The sequence below is a fragment of the Dipodomys merriami genome, unplaced genomic scaffold (genome assembly GCF_024711535.1).
Source record: "Dipodomys merriami isolate MVZ:Mamm:240054 unplaced genomic scaffold, mDipMer1.0.p SCAF_19, whole genome shotgun sequence".
NCBI classification, from domain to species: Eukaryota; Metazoa; Chordata; class Mammalia; order Rodentia; family Heteromyidae; genus Dipodomys; species Dipodomys merriami.
In genome coordinates this window covers 7225842-7245000 of record NW_027203270.1, presented here as the reverse complement: position 1 = coordinate 7245000, position 19159 = coordinate 7225842, and the positions used below count along the sequence as shown (strand labels likewise).

Here is a 19159-nt window from a genome sequence, read left to right as displayed (position 1 = left end):
GGGCTGGCTTTGAATTATGATTCTCAGATCTCAGCCTCCTAAATAGCTAGCTAGGATTACAGGTGTGAGTCACCAGTACCTGGCTAAAGGTTTGGCTATGGCTTTTTGTTTTGTTTTGTTTTTTATAATTGATCACTTGAAGTTTTTTTTTTTACTATGGAAAGATAATTTGTATGAGCAAAAATTAAATAAGGTAACACCACACATACCACCCCACAGGAAAAACAAGGTGAAGAAGTCACTGCCCATCTAAAGATCTTTTTAAAGAGAAAATTTCTTCCTCACCAGGACATCTTAATATCCTGTGTTTAAAAAAAAAAACTCTTTTCTTCTAATGACAACGGTATCCCGTTTCAATACAAGTCAACTAAAGCACCAATTATTAGCTAGAACTGTATGAGGGACATGAGAGATTCAAGGATGAGCACTTAAGATGCCCCATCCCACTGGGCATTAATCTAACTTAGGCCTTCTTTCCCCACTTAACATTGCTATACTGTTCTACTACATCTTTTTTTTTTTTTTAATTTTCTGGTAAAGGTGATATACAAGAGGTTACAGTCACGTAAGTCAGGTAATAAGTACATTTCTTTTAGAACCCCCTCTGTCATTTTCTCCCAAATTTCCCCTCCGACCTCTCCTCCCCCCACTCCAGCTTTTAAATTATTTATAATTTCATTGAACAATGTTGTCAGTAATATAGCAAAACTTAATCTATTCACTTCAGGAAAAGTAGTATGCAGTGATACCTAATTTCTTTGTATACAAAGTTAGGTACAAAGAATGGTACTACATTATTTCCAACAGTAAGTCAGTGGTCTCTAAGTACCCATGGCTGGCTGGTTCCAGTATACCCAACATTAAAATCCACCAATGCTGCTGGGTGCCAGTGGCTCACACCTGTATCCTAGCTACTAGGAGGCCGAGATCGGTGGATTAAGATTCAAAGCCAGCCTGTGAAGAAAGTTTGTGAGATTCTTATCTCCAATTAACCTCCAGAAAAGCCAGAAGTGGAATTGTGGCTCAAGTAGTAGAATGCTAATATTGAGCAAAAGTAGCTCAGAGATAGTGCCTGGGGCCCTGAGTTCAAGATTCAAGGTGTGTGTGTGTGTTGCCTGGGGCCCTGTGTGTGTGTGTGTGTGTGTTGCCTGGGGCCCTGAGTTCAAGATTCAAGAGGTGTGTGTGTGTGTGTGTGTGTGTGTGTGTGTGTGTGTGTGTGTGTGTGTGTGTGTGTGTGTGTGTGTGTGTGTGTGTGTGTGTGTGTGTGTGTGTGTGTGTGTGTGTGTGTGTGTGTGTGTGTGTGTGTGTGTGTGTGTCCACAGAACTAAAGAACATATGAGTCCAGAACAGATATGAACAGAATCAGAAAAAGTTATTTTGTACACAAAGTATGGAATAAATCAAGTAAAAAACACAATTGTGTTTCCTCACATTTGGCAACCTAACACTTTCCAGGCAACGGGAAGAAAATTCTGATGAAATTTGTAAATAAATCACCAAATAAAAGGTCATATTCAGTTTAAAAGAGAAAGCTGAAGCCAGGCGGGAGTGGCTCATGCCTATAATCCTACCTACTCAGGAGGCTGAGATCTGAGGATCTCGGTTCAAAGCCAATCCTGGCAGGAAAGTCTGTGAGACTCTTCTCTCCCATAAACCACTGGAAAACTGGAAGTGGCCCTGTGGCTCAAGCAGTAGAGCGCTCGCCTTGAGCTGAAGAACTTAGGGACAATGCCCTAGCCCAGAGTTCAAGCCCCATGACCAACCAAAAAAAAAAAAAAGAAAAGAAAAGAGAAAGCTGACAAAAACCCACATCTACCTATCTTATCATCAATAATCTTACTTCATACGTATTTGTCTAAAAGTCTCTATCACAGCATTATTTATAATAATGACAATTAAAAACAATTGTGTCCAACTTTCAATGAATGACTAAATTATATAAAAATATTATAGTTATATAATTTTTAAACTATTTTAATGACGTGTGACATGAAACGCAAACTACTTATAGAATATAATAATTTCAGTTATAAGAAAGAAAAAAAATAAAACGGATTCCAAGTAGCTCATGCCTGTAATCCTAGCTATGCAGGAAGTTGGGACCTAAGGATCACCAGCCCAGGCAAGAAAGTCAGTGAAATTCTAACCTCTAATTAACCACTCCCCCCTCAAAATAAACAAAAAAACAAAAACAAAAACAAAAAAAACAGAAGTAGAGCTATGGCTCAGTGGTAGTGCATTAGCCTTGAGTTTAAAACATTCAGGAACAGTGCCCAGGCCCTGGTTCAAGCCCTGAAAGGGACACACATGGATGGATGGATGGATGGATGGATGGATGGATGGATGGATGGATGGACGGACAGATGGATGGACGGACTGACACACGCGTGCGCGCACATACACACACATGTACACACACAGACACACAGACACAGACACAGACACAGACACACGAAAAATCACACTGAAAGGCAATTCACAGACCCTGAAACACTGAGATGTTGTAAGCAGTCATCCTGCATTTGTGTACATATATCCCCATATTTCCTGTCCCACACACTGATCTTGGTTTCTTGGTTCTTGTTTTCTTTTTTCTGTTGGTCATGGGGCTTGAACTCTGAGCCTGGGCACTGTCCCTGAGCTCTTCAGTTCAAAGCTAGCACTCTTCCACTTAAGCCACAGCGCCACTTCCGGTTTTCTGGTGGTTTATTGGAGATAAAAGTTTCACAGACTTTCTTGCCCAGGCTGGCTTTGAACCTCGATCCTCAGTTCTCAGTCTCCTGAGTAGCTAGAATTATAGGTGTGAGCCACCAGTGCCTGGCTTGATCTTGGTTTCTAAACACCACCATCCAATAAAAACAAGGGTGCCTTCAAGAAAAGTGTATTCAGCACTGGCACAAGAAAGATATATGATAAGCTTTGATCATCTTGCCAGAGAGTAAGTAAGAATTCAAATAGTGACTGGATCAAAAGGACACAAGCCAGCTTAAAGGGGTTTCACCTACCTAGAACAACTTTAACACTATAAATATAATTCATTGAGTAAAATAGGAATGCATGAGTCTATACTACTACAAATGAATCAATGAATGGTAAATAAATGCAGGGGAAGGGAACTCTCCTTATAGTAGAATGCCAATTAATAAATTGAGAAGAAATAATTCTTAAAAAATGGTTGCCTCTGATACAATATTGTGAATAGTTATTTTTTCTGCATGTATTTCTGTCATTTCAGCTGTAGGAGCATGTTCTTCTGTTTAAAAAAAAAACAAAAAATCCCCACAATATTCAACAACAATCTCAACAAATACATTATATGTACACCTCTCCAGTGATGTCTATAGCCATTCTGCATAGAACAAGCACACAGAGCATGTGATCTGTCCTGACCCTCTGCTCCAGAGAGGATGTCAGATGTCCTAGGCAGATGGACTAACAACATTAAAGACAACAAAGCAATGCAGCAAAATGAATCATCACAGATGGCATTGAGATTTATGGAAATTGTTGATTTGGCTTTAGTAATTAAGGGAGTGAGGAGATGAGACGAGGATCCTTGCTATGATACCAATGACAAATGGTTAACTGATAAGAAGAAACAAGAGGGCGACAGGCAATAGAACAGGTCAATATCAGGCTGTCATGAAGCCATTTGAGACATATAATTAATCTATTACTCACCTGGCATCATCATTCATTGTAGTGTGGTCAATAGGTGCCATGAAGCTCAGAAGCTTGCTAAGGACATGAAACCTAAATAAAGCAAGAAACACACAGACAGCAACTTTAGAGACCATTAACCTAGGAAAGGATACACATTCTATGAGTTTGCAAACCCAGAACCGATCATAGGGATATTTGGCTCTCCAGTAAAATAGGAAAATTTTCACAGGCAATTACAACTATATTTTTCCTTTATGTTGCAGGAAAAGAGTCTGATAAAAGCACATGGTAAATGGCGGCAGTTCAACACAGATCCATCTGTATCACAGCTGAGGAAAAAGAGTAGATAAACTAAGTGGAAATACTAAGACATACTAAAAGAGTAGATATACTAATGTATTTTACAACATACGAATTGTAAACATTCCAGACCAAAATCAATGAGGGCTTGACTACTCCATTTTCCCTCTATGTGTACATCTTAATCATTTTTCATTATCACTAAAGCTATCCAGCACAGGCACTGGAGCAACCGCTAAGTCAAAACCTCCACATTACTTCTCACTGGCACTAGTTCCCTGAATAAGTTTTGAGACAGAAAAGGCTCCTGCTATTCTGCATCATCTCCTCACACAAGTACCCCTGGGTATTTCATTCCTCCATCTTTAAATGAAGGAGCAAAATTGAATTCAGAGCAAGGTTAAGTCTAAGACCTTCAGTTGAGGTATTACAGAAACTAAAGTTACATCACCTACATTTCTTGCTAAAAGATAAAAAGGACCTTTCTTGGGTGCCAGTACTGAGGCTTGAACTCCAGGCCTTGTGCTCTCACTTTGTGGTTTTCTTTTTTTTTTTGCTCACAACTGGCACTCTATCACTTGAGCCACACCTGTACTTACTCTAGTTAGTGACTTTTTGCCATTAATTGGAGATAAGAGTCAAGAATTTGTCTGACTAGGCTGGCTTCAAAAACCACAATCCTCAGATCTCAGCCTCTTGAGTAGCAAGGATTACAGATGAGATCCAGTGGCATCTGGCAAAAAGGTATTATTGTAATATCTGATCAAATAATACCAAAGAACACTTAATGAGGTGTCCTTGCCTTTTACTATCATGCAATACAAAAAATGAAACTTTTTTCCACTTCCAACATTTGCTGGTTAGAGAAAGAATCTCACATCACAGATTTTCCTGCCCTGGCTAGTTTTGAACTTTGACCCTTAGATCTCAGCCTCTTGAGTGCTAGGATTACAGGTGTCAGCCATCAGCAAGAGCCCAGCCAGAAACTTTTTTGTATCTAGTAAACAACTCAATTCTCTATTATACCACTCATATCTAATTCTTTCAAATACCATTCTTTTCTCAACAAATACATTTTACAATGATACTAAGATAGTATAAATTCATCACAAAAAACCCTAGAAATTGCTCACACCTGTAATCCTATCTATTCAGGAGGCTGAAATTTGAGGATTGAGGTTCAAAGCCAGCTAGTGCAGGAAAGTCTTTGAGACTCTTATCTCCAATAAACCACTCAGGAAACCAGAAGTGGTGCTGTGACACAAGTGGCAGAATGCTCACCTTAAGCTGAGGGACAACACCCAGGCCCAGAGTTCAAGCCCCATGACCAACCAAAGAAAAGCAAACAACAACAACAAAAACAAAAACCCTGGAAAATATAGCACACACACAAAAACAGTTGCTTCACCTTCAAACAATTGTTTTAGTTATATTTGTTAGTTATGTTAATGACTCTCTTATTCCCTCTCCTCTACCTTTCTCCCCCCTCTCCTCCTTCCCTCTCTTCGGCCCTCTTTTTGCCAGTACTCTAGGGCTCTTGGCTTTCTTGGCTTTTTCTGCTTAGTGTTGTACTACTTAAGCCACAACTCTAGTCTAGCTTTTCGTTGGTTATTTTGGAGATCAAGTATTATGCCTTTTTCTTGCCAGGCTTCCCTTGAACTGCAATCTACCAGATTTGTTCCCTGATGTTTACAGATGTGAGCAACCAGTACTCAGGACACACACACACACACACACACGCACGCACGCACGCACGCGCGCGCACGCGCGTACACACACACACACACACACACACACACACACACACACACACACACACACACACACACACACACACACACACTATTTTTGTACCCTCCTTTTTTCCATAAAAGAAATATCTGAATGGCTGCATACAATTCCAGGAGGATAGACACTGATGACTCACATCTATAATCATAATTACTCAGAAGGCTCAGATCTGAGGATCATGGTTCCAAGTCATCCCAGGCAGCCAAGAGACTCAGCTCAAATGGCATGAAGCCTAGGCAAGAGCACAAGACCTGTATTTCAAGTCCCAGCACTGGCACACACAAAAACCAATCTCAGGAATAGAAATATTATGTTTTCATTGCTTCCAATGATAAAAAGAACTATGCATCAAACATCTTGTTGTCCTGTAGTTATAAAAATACATCAATCTCACAAATAATCCAAATAGCTTAATCTCTAACAAATAATCACTATTAAAAATGTGAATGTGATTGTGGCATTTTCCATGTAAAACAAACATATGTATATGTAACATATATAGTGAGGCATCAAGCAATAGTATTTGGGCAATGATGGTTGCCTACACAGCAACCTATGTGTGCAGTTGGCTGAACTATCTGGTTTGTGGAAGTCCCCTCTCATACTCACACAGGAACACAATTGCCTAATAATACACAACTTTTAGAACATAGCCTTCCTGTTACACAACGAATGACTGTACTTAACTTTCTCCATTATGCCCCCCCCCCAATGAATCACATCTTAGATTCTATTCTTTCTTCAGAGTTTTAGAGCACTTCATTATGGCAATATAACTTAATCTTCTATGAATGAGCATTTATAGTGTTTCTCCTCTTTTATAGACATATTAAACAATGACAAATTGGGGGGGGGGAGGCTGGATCTTGTGCATTCTAAACAAGGGCTCTACCATTAAGTTATATCACCAGTCCCAAAGTTAACATTTGTTTACATATTTCCATGGGATAAATTTTGAGATTATAGAATGCAAACACAATTAAATAAGCTTAACATCAGCAGGGGCATAGTGGCACAGGCCTGTAGTCTCAACTATTTGGGAGGCTGTGGCAAGATGATCACTTGAGACCAAATGTTCAAGGACACACTGGTTAACATATACGGAAACATACCATCTCAAACACACAGACACACACACTATTGTCTTCACTGCCCATCTGAAAATGCAAATACTAATCTTAGCTATGTTCAAAGACATCATTTTTTTCCTTCTTTCTTTTTTTTTTTTTGTGTGTGTGCCAGTCTTGGGGCTCGAACTCAGGGCCTGGGAACTGTCCTTGAGCTTTTTTTTTACTCAAGCTAATGCTCTACCACTTGAGCCACAACTCCACATTCAGCTTTTGGTGGTTAATTGGAGATGAGTCTCACAGACATTCCTGCCCAGGCTGGCTTCAAACCATGATTCTCAGATCTCAGTTTTCTGAGTAGCTAGGATTGCAGGGGTGAGCCACCAGCACCCAGCTTAATTCACTTCCTTGATAAACGCTATTAACTACCACTCTATAACTATACTATCTTAAGACAGATAGCATATTCCACTTCTTAGCATCTGAACTATAGCTAGTCAGAATTGAGATGTATTGTAAACATTAGATTTTGAAGATCAGAAACAGACTATAATGCATATTATTAAATAATGCTTTAGCTGGGCACTGGTGGCTCACCTCTGTAATCCTAGCTACTCAGGAGGCTGAGATCTAAGGTTCAAAGGCAGCATAGATAAGAAAGTCCAAGTAAGACTCTTTATCTCCAATCAACTACCAAAAAGCTGGAATTGGAACTATGGCTCAAAGCCGTAGAGCCGTAACACCTTGAGCGCAAAAGCTCAGAGACAGTACCCAGGCCCTGAATTCATGTCCCAGGACCAGCACCAAAAAAAAAGGGGGGGGGCATAAATAAAGTGAGACTACTTGTTTTATTTTATTTATGTGATGCTGAGGATTGAATCTAGGGGCTCACATATGCTAGACAAGTGCCTTAACACTAAGCTACATCCCCACTTCTACTTTCTAACAAGCCCCAGCATTTAATTCACTTACATTATGACTTCTGATTAAGTTATCATTAAATTCACTTACACACAATGCTGAGTAAAATGCTAATAATCAATAATTAATAATTATTTCCAAAACCCCAAATATTTATTTTTTAAATATATTATTTTCTAGCAACCAACCAGCAAGTACCATACCCAGTCTGAGTAGATTATCATCTGTTGTCATTTAAACTGTTTCCACAAATGAATGATAATCTTTGCTATAACATTTCTGAAAAGTTTACCTTTCTAAACCATCACAAATGAGAAGCTGATTGTCCAGTGGGGACTAGCATCAGTGATGGCAGCTGGGATACTATCTGTTCTTGAAGTTTAAGTAAGGAAGTTACATATAATGTTCTCATCTACCCTCGAATGCTTAGATTATTCCTTTAGGACAGGATACTTACAGTGGCAAAATGTCACTTTGGTTCTGTCTATGCAACAAGTTAACAAACAGAGGTTAGAAGCATAGCCTTTGGAATCAGGCCAACCACTTCAAATCCCAGTTTGCTACTTACTAGCTCGTAATGCAGGGTAAGTTACTTATCTTCTCTAAACACTTTACATAAATTAGTTCATTTAATCTGCATAACAACCCTATGAGATGCGATTTCAATTATTGTACTAGTTTTACCAATGAGGAAATTGAAGCACAGAGATTCAAAGTAACTTGTTTAAGGTCGCAAGGCTAGTAAATAGAAGAGTCAGACTTTAAACCTTCAGTGTGGCTCCAGAGATTACTCTATGAAGTGCCTGACTGAGACTTGAATAAGCCTCAGTTATAACTAAAGGCATCAATAAGAATTCTTCTCTGACTCTGACTACACTGTCCACATTTGTGGTCACAAGGAGACCCAAGCAAGAACAGATGACAAAGTAAGCAAGCAAACTAATACAATAACCTTGTTTATTATTTTAATTTTTACTCTGCAATAATTTTTGGATTACAGAGAAGTTGTACAGGCTTCCCCTATGTTTACAACTTATAAAATCAATGTAATTATCAAAATTAGGAATTAACATTATATATAATACTATATATAATACTATAATACTATTAATCACATTAAAGACATTATTCAGTTTGCCAATTATGCCCCCCCAGCCTTTTTTTTAGGCCAAGATTTCACCTTAGACACCATATTGCACCTGGTTATGCTTGCTCCTTAGTCAGCATCAATCTATGAAAATTATTCATCCCTCCGTTTCCTATCCCTCTGGGGAATAGGAAATGTTGTAGTTTGAATTCAGGGCCTTGTGCTTACTAGGCAGACACTCCATTACTTGAGCCATGCCTCTAGCCCTATCCTGCTCTATTTCTCGAATTGAGTCTTCTGTTTTTGCCCAGACTGCCTTGAATCATAATCCTACCATTTATACCTCCTGAATAGCTGGATGACAGGTTGCATGCCATCACATCTAGCTAACTTGTTAAAATGATGTCTCACTACCTTTTGCTGGGCTGATCTCAAACTTCAAGCCTCCTGATTTCCCAAGTAGCTAGGATTACAAGTATGAGACATCACACCTGGTCAACTTGACACTTCTAAAAAGTACTGGTTAGATATTCTACATGATGTCTCAAAATTTGAATTTGAATATTTTATGATGAGACTCATACAATTAGATATTTTGGACAAAAATACCACAAATGATGCTGTGTCTTACTACCAAGGACAGAGAAATGCAAATATGACTTACTGAGAGTTCTCCCCTATAAAGTTACTATTTTCTCCAATTGATAAATAACTTGTGACAATACTTGGAAACAATGCAAATACATTATCTCTTCAAACTTTTACTCACTGACTTTAACATTCATTGGTGGTCTTGCCTGCAAAACTTACTTTTTGCCTAATGGTGATTTTTCTACTTTTCTCCTCTTTACATTTAACATGTAAGGAATATCACATACATAGCTTTTAATGGCATACCAGCTGGTATCCAAAAGGCTTTTATTGAAGAGATCAAAAAAGTAAAGGCTTATGCACTAATTCTACAGGCATTTCAAGTATGGAATGTCCCTTGTTCTACTGTAGTCAAGCAAACTTCTACTGTAGCCCAGAGAACCTCAAGTGGAGAAATGTGATCACAGATAAAATGGCCCTGCCCTAATTTATTCCTGAGGCACTGAATACTTCCAATCATTTTAAGGCAGTCTTCTGCATTTACTGCTTCACTTTCTCCTATTCCCCTACTAGATGACCATTATTCCTCAGTATTTTAATAGGCTCTTCTCTCTTCCTGTTTTATGTAGGGTGATATTCTTCATGGTTTTATTCTTGTCATGCTACAAATTTCTGCAATTGTTCCTAGACAATAAATATTCATATCCTTCTCTTGATACAAATATCTACAAACCAGCCAGGCACCAGTGGCTCACACATATAATCCTAGCTACTCAGGAGGGTGAGATCTGAGGACTGTGGTTTGAAGCCGGCTAGGGCAGGGAAGTTCACCAGAAAAGCCTGAAGTGGAATCATGGCTTCAGTGGTAGAGCACCAGCCTGGAGCAAAAAGTAAAGCAAGAACTGAGTTCAAGCCTCAGTACTGGCACACACACATAAAATCTGTAAACTTAGACCTCTCAAGTTCAATACACATGTCAAATTCAATATATTCAATGTACTCTGAAACAGAAATTACTCTCTTCCTCAAAATAGATTTCCTCCTTGAAGCATACATGTAGCAATGAGTAATACAAAATCTTTCTACTCCCTCTGAAACACTAGGAATCATTCCAATCTCCTCACTGTCTTTTACCTGATCTCATGAATTAACTACTCGTTGGGAGCTAGTGGCTCATTCCTGTAATCCTACTTGTTCATGAGGCTGAGATCTGAGGATCACAGTCCAAAGCCAGCCCAAGCAGGAAAATCCATGAGACTCTTATCTACAATTAATCACCAAAAAAAGTGAAACTGTGGTTCAAGTGACAGATCACTAGCCTTGAGCAAAAAAGCTCAAGGACAGTGCCCAGACCCTGAGTTCAAGCCCTAGGACCAGAATACATGTGCACATGCACAAGTGCGCGCGCGTGCGTGTGCACACTCACACACACACACACACACACACACACACACACAACATTTGCATAAAGAGATGTGGGATTAGCTACTGCCTAAAACCATCTAATAAACAAGTTTAAGGATTTTTCAATGTACACCTGAATTACAAGCAGTTTTTCTGACATATGCTTTTGTATTTTACACACACACATACATACTATGTTACCAGAGATATTAGTCTAAGATTTTATTAATGATACTCCTGTTTATACCTTAAGAAGACTACTGCAAGAGCTCATACAGTGGAGTTTTCCTAGATTCAGAAGGCTATTTTCTCATACACGTATTCCTCATTTCTGGAGTCCTTCATTTCTGTCTTTTTCAAACTAAAATAATTTCAACTATCTTGCCTTCACTTGTCTTTTTGAAACTAAAATAATTTCAACTATCTTGCCTTTTTTATTATTTCTCTTTTCAAGAAATAGTTTCATACATCTATTCACAATGGTAGAACAAAAACTTAGTGAAACTACATTTCAATTTTAAATTTTAAAAAGCTAAGTAAAAAGAAGAAATGCTTGAATATCATTTTGTTATTTTTCTGATCCTTAAAAAGAGAATCATCAGAAAGAAGAGAAAAAAAATGACATGATCAAAATTTGAGAAGACATACATTATATCATGGTAATTTTTTTCCCCAAAAACTCACCGAAGTTTCCTTCCTTTGCTGGCTTTCCTATCTACCTTCTTGCGGATCTTGCTTCGCAGCTTCTGGATTGCAAGCCACTGCCTGGGAATTTCACAAGCAATGTTATGCATCATCACGGCAGAAATAAGTTACATATACTGACAAATTGGAATTCTCCTAACAACCCTGCACAAGGAAATCATCAACCTGTACCAAATTCCTTTAAGATAGTCTGGGGCCAAAGTGACTATAATCAATTGAAGAGGATTTGTACAATGGTAAAAAAAAAAAAAAATGGAAGCTGCAAAATTCTACAGCAAATTTGGTTAACAATGCTCTTTAGTGTTTGGAGCTGCTGTGACAAGCACTAAATCTACCGGTTTGCAGGAAACCCATCAAACTGAATAGGGGCTTCCTTCTAATTCTTCAGGTCTGCAGCATGTTCTCTTATTAACTGCAACTAACTGCTGGTTGAACACATGAAGTCTTTTACCTCTTACTGTCCCTTTTGTAACATTGAGTCCTTTTTCTTCTACTTCCTAACTTTGCTATTTTTAAAAAACAATTTAACAACCACTGACATGAGGATTTTAGCATGATGTGGTACTGGGGTTTGAATTCAGGGCCTGGGCTTGCTAGGTACATACATGCTTCTACCACTTGAGTTCACCCCTTTTTGTTTTAATTATTTTTCAGATAGGGTTCCATAATATATGTATGCTTGTTTTTTTGTTTGTTTTGCCTAGAGCCAGCCAGAGTATACAAGCCTGCTACCTACACCTCCGACATAGCTGGGGTTACAGATATATGTCATCACTGCGTGGTTCATGTGTTGAGATAGGGCCTTGCTACTTTTTTGCCAGGGTCAGTGATCCCTCTGATTTCTACCTCCCAAAGTAACTAAGATTAGATATGTGAGCCATCATGCTAGTCTGGCCTGACACTAGTTTTACAGTCATTTACTTAATTTTAATTTCATCTGAAAGCATTCCATTATGTGCTGATAAAAGGACTCTTTCCCCTCCTAAAATTTAATTTCCATGTCATTATTCACCTAAAAATACTTAATATTTACTATCAAATATTGTCTTCAAATTTCCCAGATTGTCTCAATTTTATAGCTAGATAATTTTTGATCAGGTGCCACAAATGAATCATAGATTCTGCAGTCATTTTACATGAAGAAATTAGTTTTTCAAGGAAGGGATATCAAGCTAAGAAAATCCTGGCAGATTGCTACCACAAACAAATGTGAGAAAAAGAGGAAGTTAAGAAACAGCAAGCAGTTCGTCATCTCACCTGATTTACACAATGAAAATTCAACATCAGAAAAAAAAAAAAACTAGGGAAATCCAATTACTGTAATCTTAATATAATCTTAATTACCATAATCTATTTTATTGTAAAGTCAGATAAATGTACAATATAATCACCACTTAAATGCAATTTGCTCTATCACATTAAATTTATGGCGAACAGCCATAACATTCCAGAGATACATGAAATATCAACAACATTCTACCCTAAAATTCAAATAATATTCTACTCAAATAAAATTATTTCATCAACTCAAAATTTCTCATTGCTTCTCAAAATGCCGCTCTGTCCAGAATCCTGTCTTGGCACAGCTTTTATTTCCTTTCAAGCTTTTGCAAATTATGGCTCATGGTTTTTCAAATGTACACTATGTGTTGGGTAGTACTCTAAATGCCCTTTTTATTTTCCAATCACAGGAAGAAACATACACACAAGAGCCTTCTCTGCTGCTCTGCATTCTATCTGACATCTGGGAAATGCTGCCATGTTCCATTTCCAATTGTACTGAAGCTTTTACTGAAAGGGCGGAGGTCTGAATTAACACAGACTAACAAAGCAGATTTGACTCTTTGCAAGGAACCTGTTGTACACACCACCACACTCTGCCTGCTGAGAACATTTTGGGGGACAGTTCTTTATCCACTGGTCTGCAGAATGGATATGGATACAATCACAATCCACACCCACAGCAAAAAGCATAACAGGGACTTTTAGACAGTGTAGAATAAACAATCACTTTGTCTTTCTAGCTCTTATTATCTTGCTTAACTTAGATAATTATAGGACCAATCACTGCCTTACAGTAAGACTGTGTCTCTCAAAGGGAGTCACACATAGGTTGTTTGCATGAGTAGAAAACCACATTTAAGCCAGGTGCTATAGTTCATGCCTAAACCCTTGCACAGAGCAGGTGAAGATTCAAAGGATCAGTTTGAGGCCAGCCAGGGTAGAAAAGTCCCCTAGACGCCATCTCCAAAATGACCAGCAAAAAGCAGTACTGGAAGGAGGCTCAAGTGGTAAAGCACCTGCTAGCAAATGTGAGGCTGAGTTTAAACCTCAGCTCACCAAAACAAACAAAAAATAGCAAAATACACACACACACACACACACACACATCTAAATTACCTTCCCATAGCCACCTGATCATTGGGATCCAAGGAGCTGGTCTTCCGTTCTATTAGTTCTCGAAGGAGCTGAGGGAAAGGAAAGCAACTGATTTATTTATTGTCTCCAAGCACCAACTGACTTTAAAAGAGCAGAGAAGGAATTCTGAACGGCACAGTGACAGCTCTTAACCTACAATCAATAAAGGACAAGCCAGTGGCAATAGCATGGCTGAATTCCCATTAACCCTTTCATATTTATATACCTTTAAACAGAGGCATACCAGCAGCTGAGAACAGAAGTCCATATTGAAGACTTATTGTACTGTAATTCATTTCAAATGGATCAATGTGTGTGCAACATTCCTTCCATTGTTTTTATGATTAGTTTTCTCCACCCTACCTATACCAATAAAGAATCTTTAAAAGGTCAGGTGGGAAGTACTGTGTGGCAAAAAGGAAAATGTATCAGCTCCCAGCCATAGGATAATGGTGCATGAACTATAACCTTCAGGAGTTAGGGAGATCTTCAGGCAAAAGTCTTGACAGCAATTAAGAGTATTCTCCAGAAATGGTGGGACAAAGGGTAAACTAACTCAGCAGTGATACTCACTAGACACTATGTTGAAAACGAGCTATATAACGTGTGTGTGTGTGTGTGTGTGTGTGTGTGTGTGTGTGTGTGTGTGTGTGTGTGTGTGTGTGTGTGTGTGTGTGTGTGTGTGTGTGTGTGTGTGTGTGTGTGTGTGTGTGTGTGTGTGTGTGTGTAGGGGAAACTCTGGAGAAAATAAAATTGGGGGAAAACAAGGGAAGAGGCGACACTGTTCAAAAAGAAATGTACTCATTACCTGTACATTACCTTTACAATTAAAAAAAAAAAAAAAAGAATGTGCACTCCATCCTCTTGCTTTTCATAGCTGCTATTCTCCTATGCTGGCTATCAGTGATATAACCAGACATGACACTAACACACAGCCATTAAAAGTTTGAGAGCTGGCAATGGTGGTTCACACCTGTAATCCTAGCTATTCAGGAGACTGAGATCTGAGAATTGCAGTTCAAAACTAGCCCAGGCAGGAAAATCCCCATAACACTTATCTCCAATTAACCACTTAAAAACCAGAAGTGGTACTGTGGTTCCAAGTGGTAGAGCACTAGCCTTGAGCAAAATTGCTCAGGGACAGCGGCCAGCCCTGAGTTCAAGCCCCATAACTGACAAACAAACAAATAAATAGTTTAAGAGGAAACCAAAAGAAAGCCATTTATGTTCACTGCTCTTGTCCAATTCCACAGGAACTCTAAATTATTTTCTACTGGTTTTTTAATCCTAGGTACTCCACCATATACAACTGAAAACTTAGGAATCTGCATGGAACCCTCAAGTCCTGGGTGAAGAGAAGTGGTAAAATTTCAAGTCAGCATTGAAGGAGGAGACTTGTAAGTTACAAAACTAACAAAACTAGGTATCATCTCTCTTCTACAAGTGCTGTATGTGGAGAAATAGTAAGAGATTAAAATTCCAAAAATTGAAGAGAAATCTAAGGGAGGAAAACTAAAACTCATTTTTGCTAATCATTCATCAGTAAAATAAGTCGGACTTTAAAACTGTTCTTTCCCTAAAATAAGCAATTATTTTTGTAAGCAAGGCATGGTAGCAATATAGATATTTCACTAAGCTAAATAGCTAAATGGAGAAAAAATAAATACCTATGAAAATAGGTTATTTTCTAATTTTCATTTGTTTACATAAGTAGGCACTGGAAGAAGTACCTACTTCTAACAAATGTATAAAAATATTCACTTCCATAATATGCATCTTTATTGCAAAAGAGAAAAGGATATCTACATTAAAATTAAAAATTTAAAAATTTAAAATCCTCCTGTGATTTTTTTCATTTGTTTATTTTGGAGATGATTACCACAGCAATAACATTAAAAAAAATTCGGGGACTGGAGGCCACTGGTTTATTATCACTAGAAAACAGCAAGCTATTTCTTTACTCTGTTTATCTGATTGATTCCCAACATCTTTCTGGCAGCCAATCTATCAGTTTATCTCTCCTACTTCATCACAGTCACTTCTGGCAGCTAAATACAAGATCCAAATCCAGTGCTACACAGACATACGATCCAGTAAACCTATGTAACACCGTGGCTGTATAAACAGCTGCCCTTCAGGCCCAGCACAAATGGGGTCTAGTCAATATTCTCTGAAAAGTAAAGTTGGAGAATGTGGGTAGTGTTAATAATTACATATATATTATATATAAATATGTTTGTGAAAATGTATATGTACATATTATATATATATATATATATATGAAAATGATGAAATGACCGCGTTTCATTGCCCTTACTCTGCTTTAGCTACAGAAGAGATTACAACCACCATTCCTAGCTTTCCTAATCATCCTTGATCCCTTGAGCCTGGACAGGCATGGCCACTGGGAAGTATGTGCTTATAGAAGGCTGCCCCAGTACAGAGGACAGCATCATTTGGAAGAGAGCCATACAACCTCCTTGACAAAGGCTGGAAACTGGAGCTGCACAACTGCACTGGATCTGTAATATTGCAGTGATCTCAGCCATTCAAACACCAAGTGGAGGTAGAATTCCCTTTCAAGCACTTGGTGATATATACATATACATGTATATACATACGTGTATATATATGTGTGTTTGTATATACATATATATGTATTTACATATATACCCATATGTGTGTATATATATGTATATATACGTGTGTAGGTATGTGTGTATGAATACACACACACACACACACACACACACACACACACACACACACACACACACACACACACACACACACATATAGTGACCTTCATTTTCACTCCCTAAGTATTCTTGGGCTCTTCCAAGCATTTATCTTGCTAAGTCTAGTTTACTTAGTCCAAATCTTCAAAAGATTCTGCCCTCTTCAAGGTAGAAAGGATAGAAAAGTAAAAAACTAAACAAAAAACAATAATCAAAAAGTCATACTTAAACAAACTATTCCCATGGCAATTACCATTTCTGACAGCTGTCATTATCACTGGATTTAAATTTAATTAGAAAAGCTGCTTTCAAAAAGTTGCTGGAAAATGAAGCTTTAGAAATACTGACAGGATAACTTTGCTTCCGAATTCAACTTTTTAAACAACTTTATGAACACATTTTTCTACTAAAATTCAAGTTTATTTTACAGTTATTGGAGCTCATTATTTCAACAAAGATGACAGGATATTTACATTAATTGGAAATGGAGAGCTATATGAAATAGTTTTGCTGTAGTCTATTATAATTTCTCAAGAGTCAACTTGGAAAGGCTTGATCGTATCTCTGGGGAAATAACAGATTAAGTTAGGTTTCTAGGCCAGTCCCCCAAACTCTACTTAACCCCTAAACTTCCCTACAACCAATGTATTTTTAACAAAAAAATTTTTAAAGGAAGAAGCCATTTTGGAAGCTAAGGGCAGCTCTTTCTAAACAACTGAATCTGCTGATATCTTGGCCTTGGGCCTCCAAAACTATGTAAAAATAAAAATAAACTGTTCTTTATAAATTTACCCAGTCAGTAGTATTTTGTACAAACAGACTAAAGCCCAGTTGTGTGTGTGTGTGTGTGGTGTGTGTGTGTGTGTGTCAGGCTTAACAGATTCCAAATATTCGTGTGTGTGTGTGTCCAGATTCCAAATATTCGTGTGTGTGTGTGTGTGTGTGTGTGTGTGTGTGTATGTGTGTGTCAGGCTTAACAGATTCCAAATATTCGTGTGTGTGTGTGTGTGTGTGTGTGTGTCCAGATTCCAAATATTCGTGTGTGTGTCCAAATATTCTTTTTAGTGTCTGTGTGTGTGTGTGTGAGAGAGAGAGAGAGAGGGAGAGGGGAGAGAGAGAGAGAGAGAGAGAGAGAGAGAGAGAGAGAGAGAGAGAGAGAGAGAGAGTGTGTCTGTGTGTGTGTTTTCTGGGGCTTGAATTCAGAGCCTACACACTGTCCCTGAGCTTTTTTGCTGAAAGCTAGCACTCTTCCATTTGAGCTACAGCTCAACTTCCAGCTTTTTGGTGATTAAATCTCAGCCTTTCCTGCCCAGGCTGGTTTTGAACTGTAATCCTCAGATCTTAGCCTCCTGAGTAACTAGGACTACAGACATGAGCCACCAGTGCCCAGCTAATGTTTTAAACACAAAACAGAAAAAAAAATTCCAATGAAGAACTAGAAAATAAATTCTTTAAAATCTCTAATATAAAACAAAAAGGCCAAACAGCAATTCCCCTTTGCTTATTTGTTGAAGAAGGAAATAAAAATTAAGAGGACACTCTAGAAAGTTAACTATGTAATGAACAAAGACTAGGAGAAAAAATTTAAAGAAATCATAATGGAAATTTCCCAGAATTAAAGAACAGACCAGCTTACAAAGACCAAGTACAATAAATGAAAAAGAGGGTTTGCTAAGACACATCAGCAGTATGCAATGCAGAATACCAGAAAAAATCTTCAACAGAGAAAAAAAAAGAGGCCATGCAGAAAGGAGGTAACCACATATCCCGGCTTAGGAATGGAGGTGTTGCTGAAGTGGTATAGCCCTTGTATAGCAAACATGAAAACTCTATGTCAAAACCCCAGTAACAGGGGAAAAAACATGTACCAGTTTATCCAAGAAAGTTCTGGTTTGTGCCTAGTGCCTTAACGTGCCTAGTCCTGACAATAAATTACATTGTTACACTTCTACTATTAAGGAATGGAAATCATGATGGGATTAGATATCTCAATCAACAGCAATTACAGGTAGCAGGCGGTAGCAAAGGAATGTCTTCAAAAATCCAAGGAAAACTATTTCCAACCTCACATTCCATATAGAGCCAAATCACTAACCAAGTATAATAAGAATTACATAAACATAGCATCACATATGCAAAGAAGGACTCAATCAATTTATCTTTTACACATCCTTTCACTGGAAGATATGCTTCAGTAACTGAAAGCACATGGCAAGCAAGGAAAAGACATGGATGTTAGAAAATACCCCTTACTCTAGAAAGAAGCCAAGGCAAGTCCTAAACAGTACAGGCCAAGAGCAGACCATCCCAGAGAGGATGAGCCCAGGAGAAAAAATAGCAGCAGATACTTAGAAAACTAAGCAAATCTTTTTAAAAGGTTCAGGTAAAAATACGTAAAATATCATCCCAGTACATTACTTGTGAGCATCTGTTAATATTCAACACTGACTTACAGCCATCCTGGTGGATGGACA

At 38.1% G+C, this 19159-nt stretch overlaps 1 protein-coding gene across 6 annotated transcripts in view; it reads right to left on the bottom strand.

Moving 5' to 3' along the window:
* The window catches only part of Aatf (apoptosis antagonizing transcription factor), a 101195-nt gene that overhangs the window by 26137 nt on the left and 55899 nt on the right, over positions 1 to 19159 (bottom strand). For all 6 annotated transcript variants that reach the window (XR_011373047.1, XR_011373048.1, XM_070027125.1 and 3 more), the window contains 3 exons: positions 13930 to 13997; positions 11509 to 11589; positions 3682 to 3753 (listed from right to left, as the gene is read on the bottom strand). Coding sequence is in view for 4 of the 6 variants with exons in the window: in XM_070027125.1 (XP_069883226.1) it covers positions 3682 to 3753; positions 11509 to 11589; positions 13930 to 13997 (221 nt within the window). In the remaining 2 variants the exon portion in view is untranslated. The remainder of the gene's footprint in view (positions 1 to 3681; positions 3754 to 11508; positions 11590 to 13929; positions 13998 to 19159) is intronic.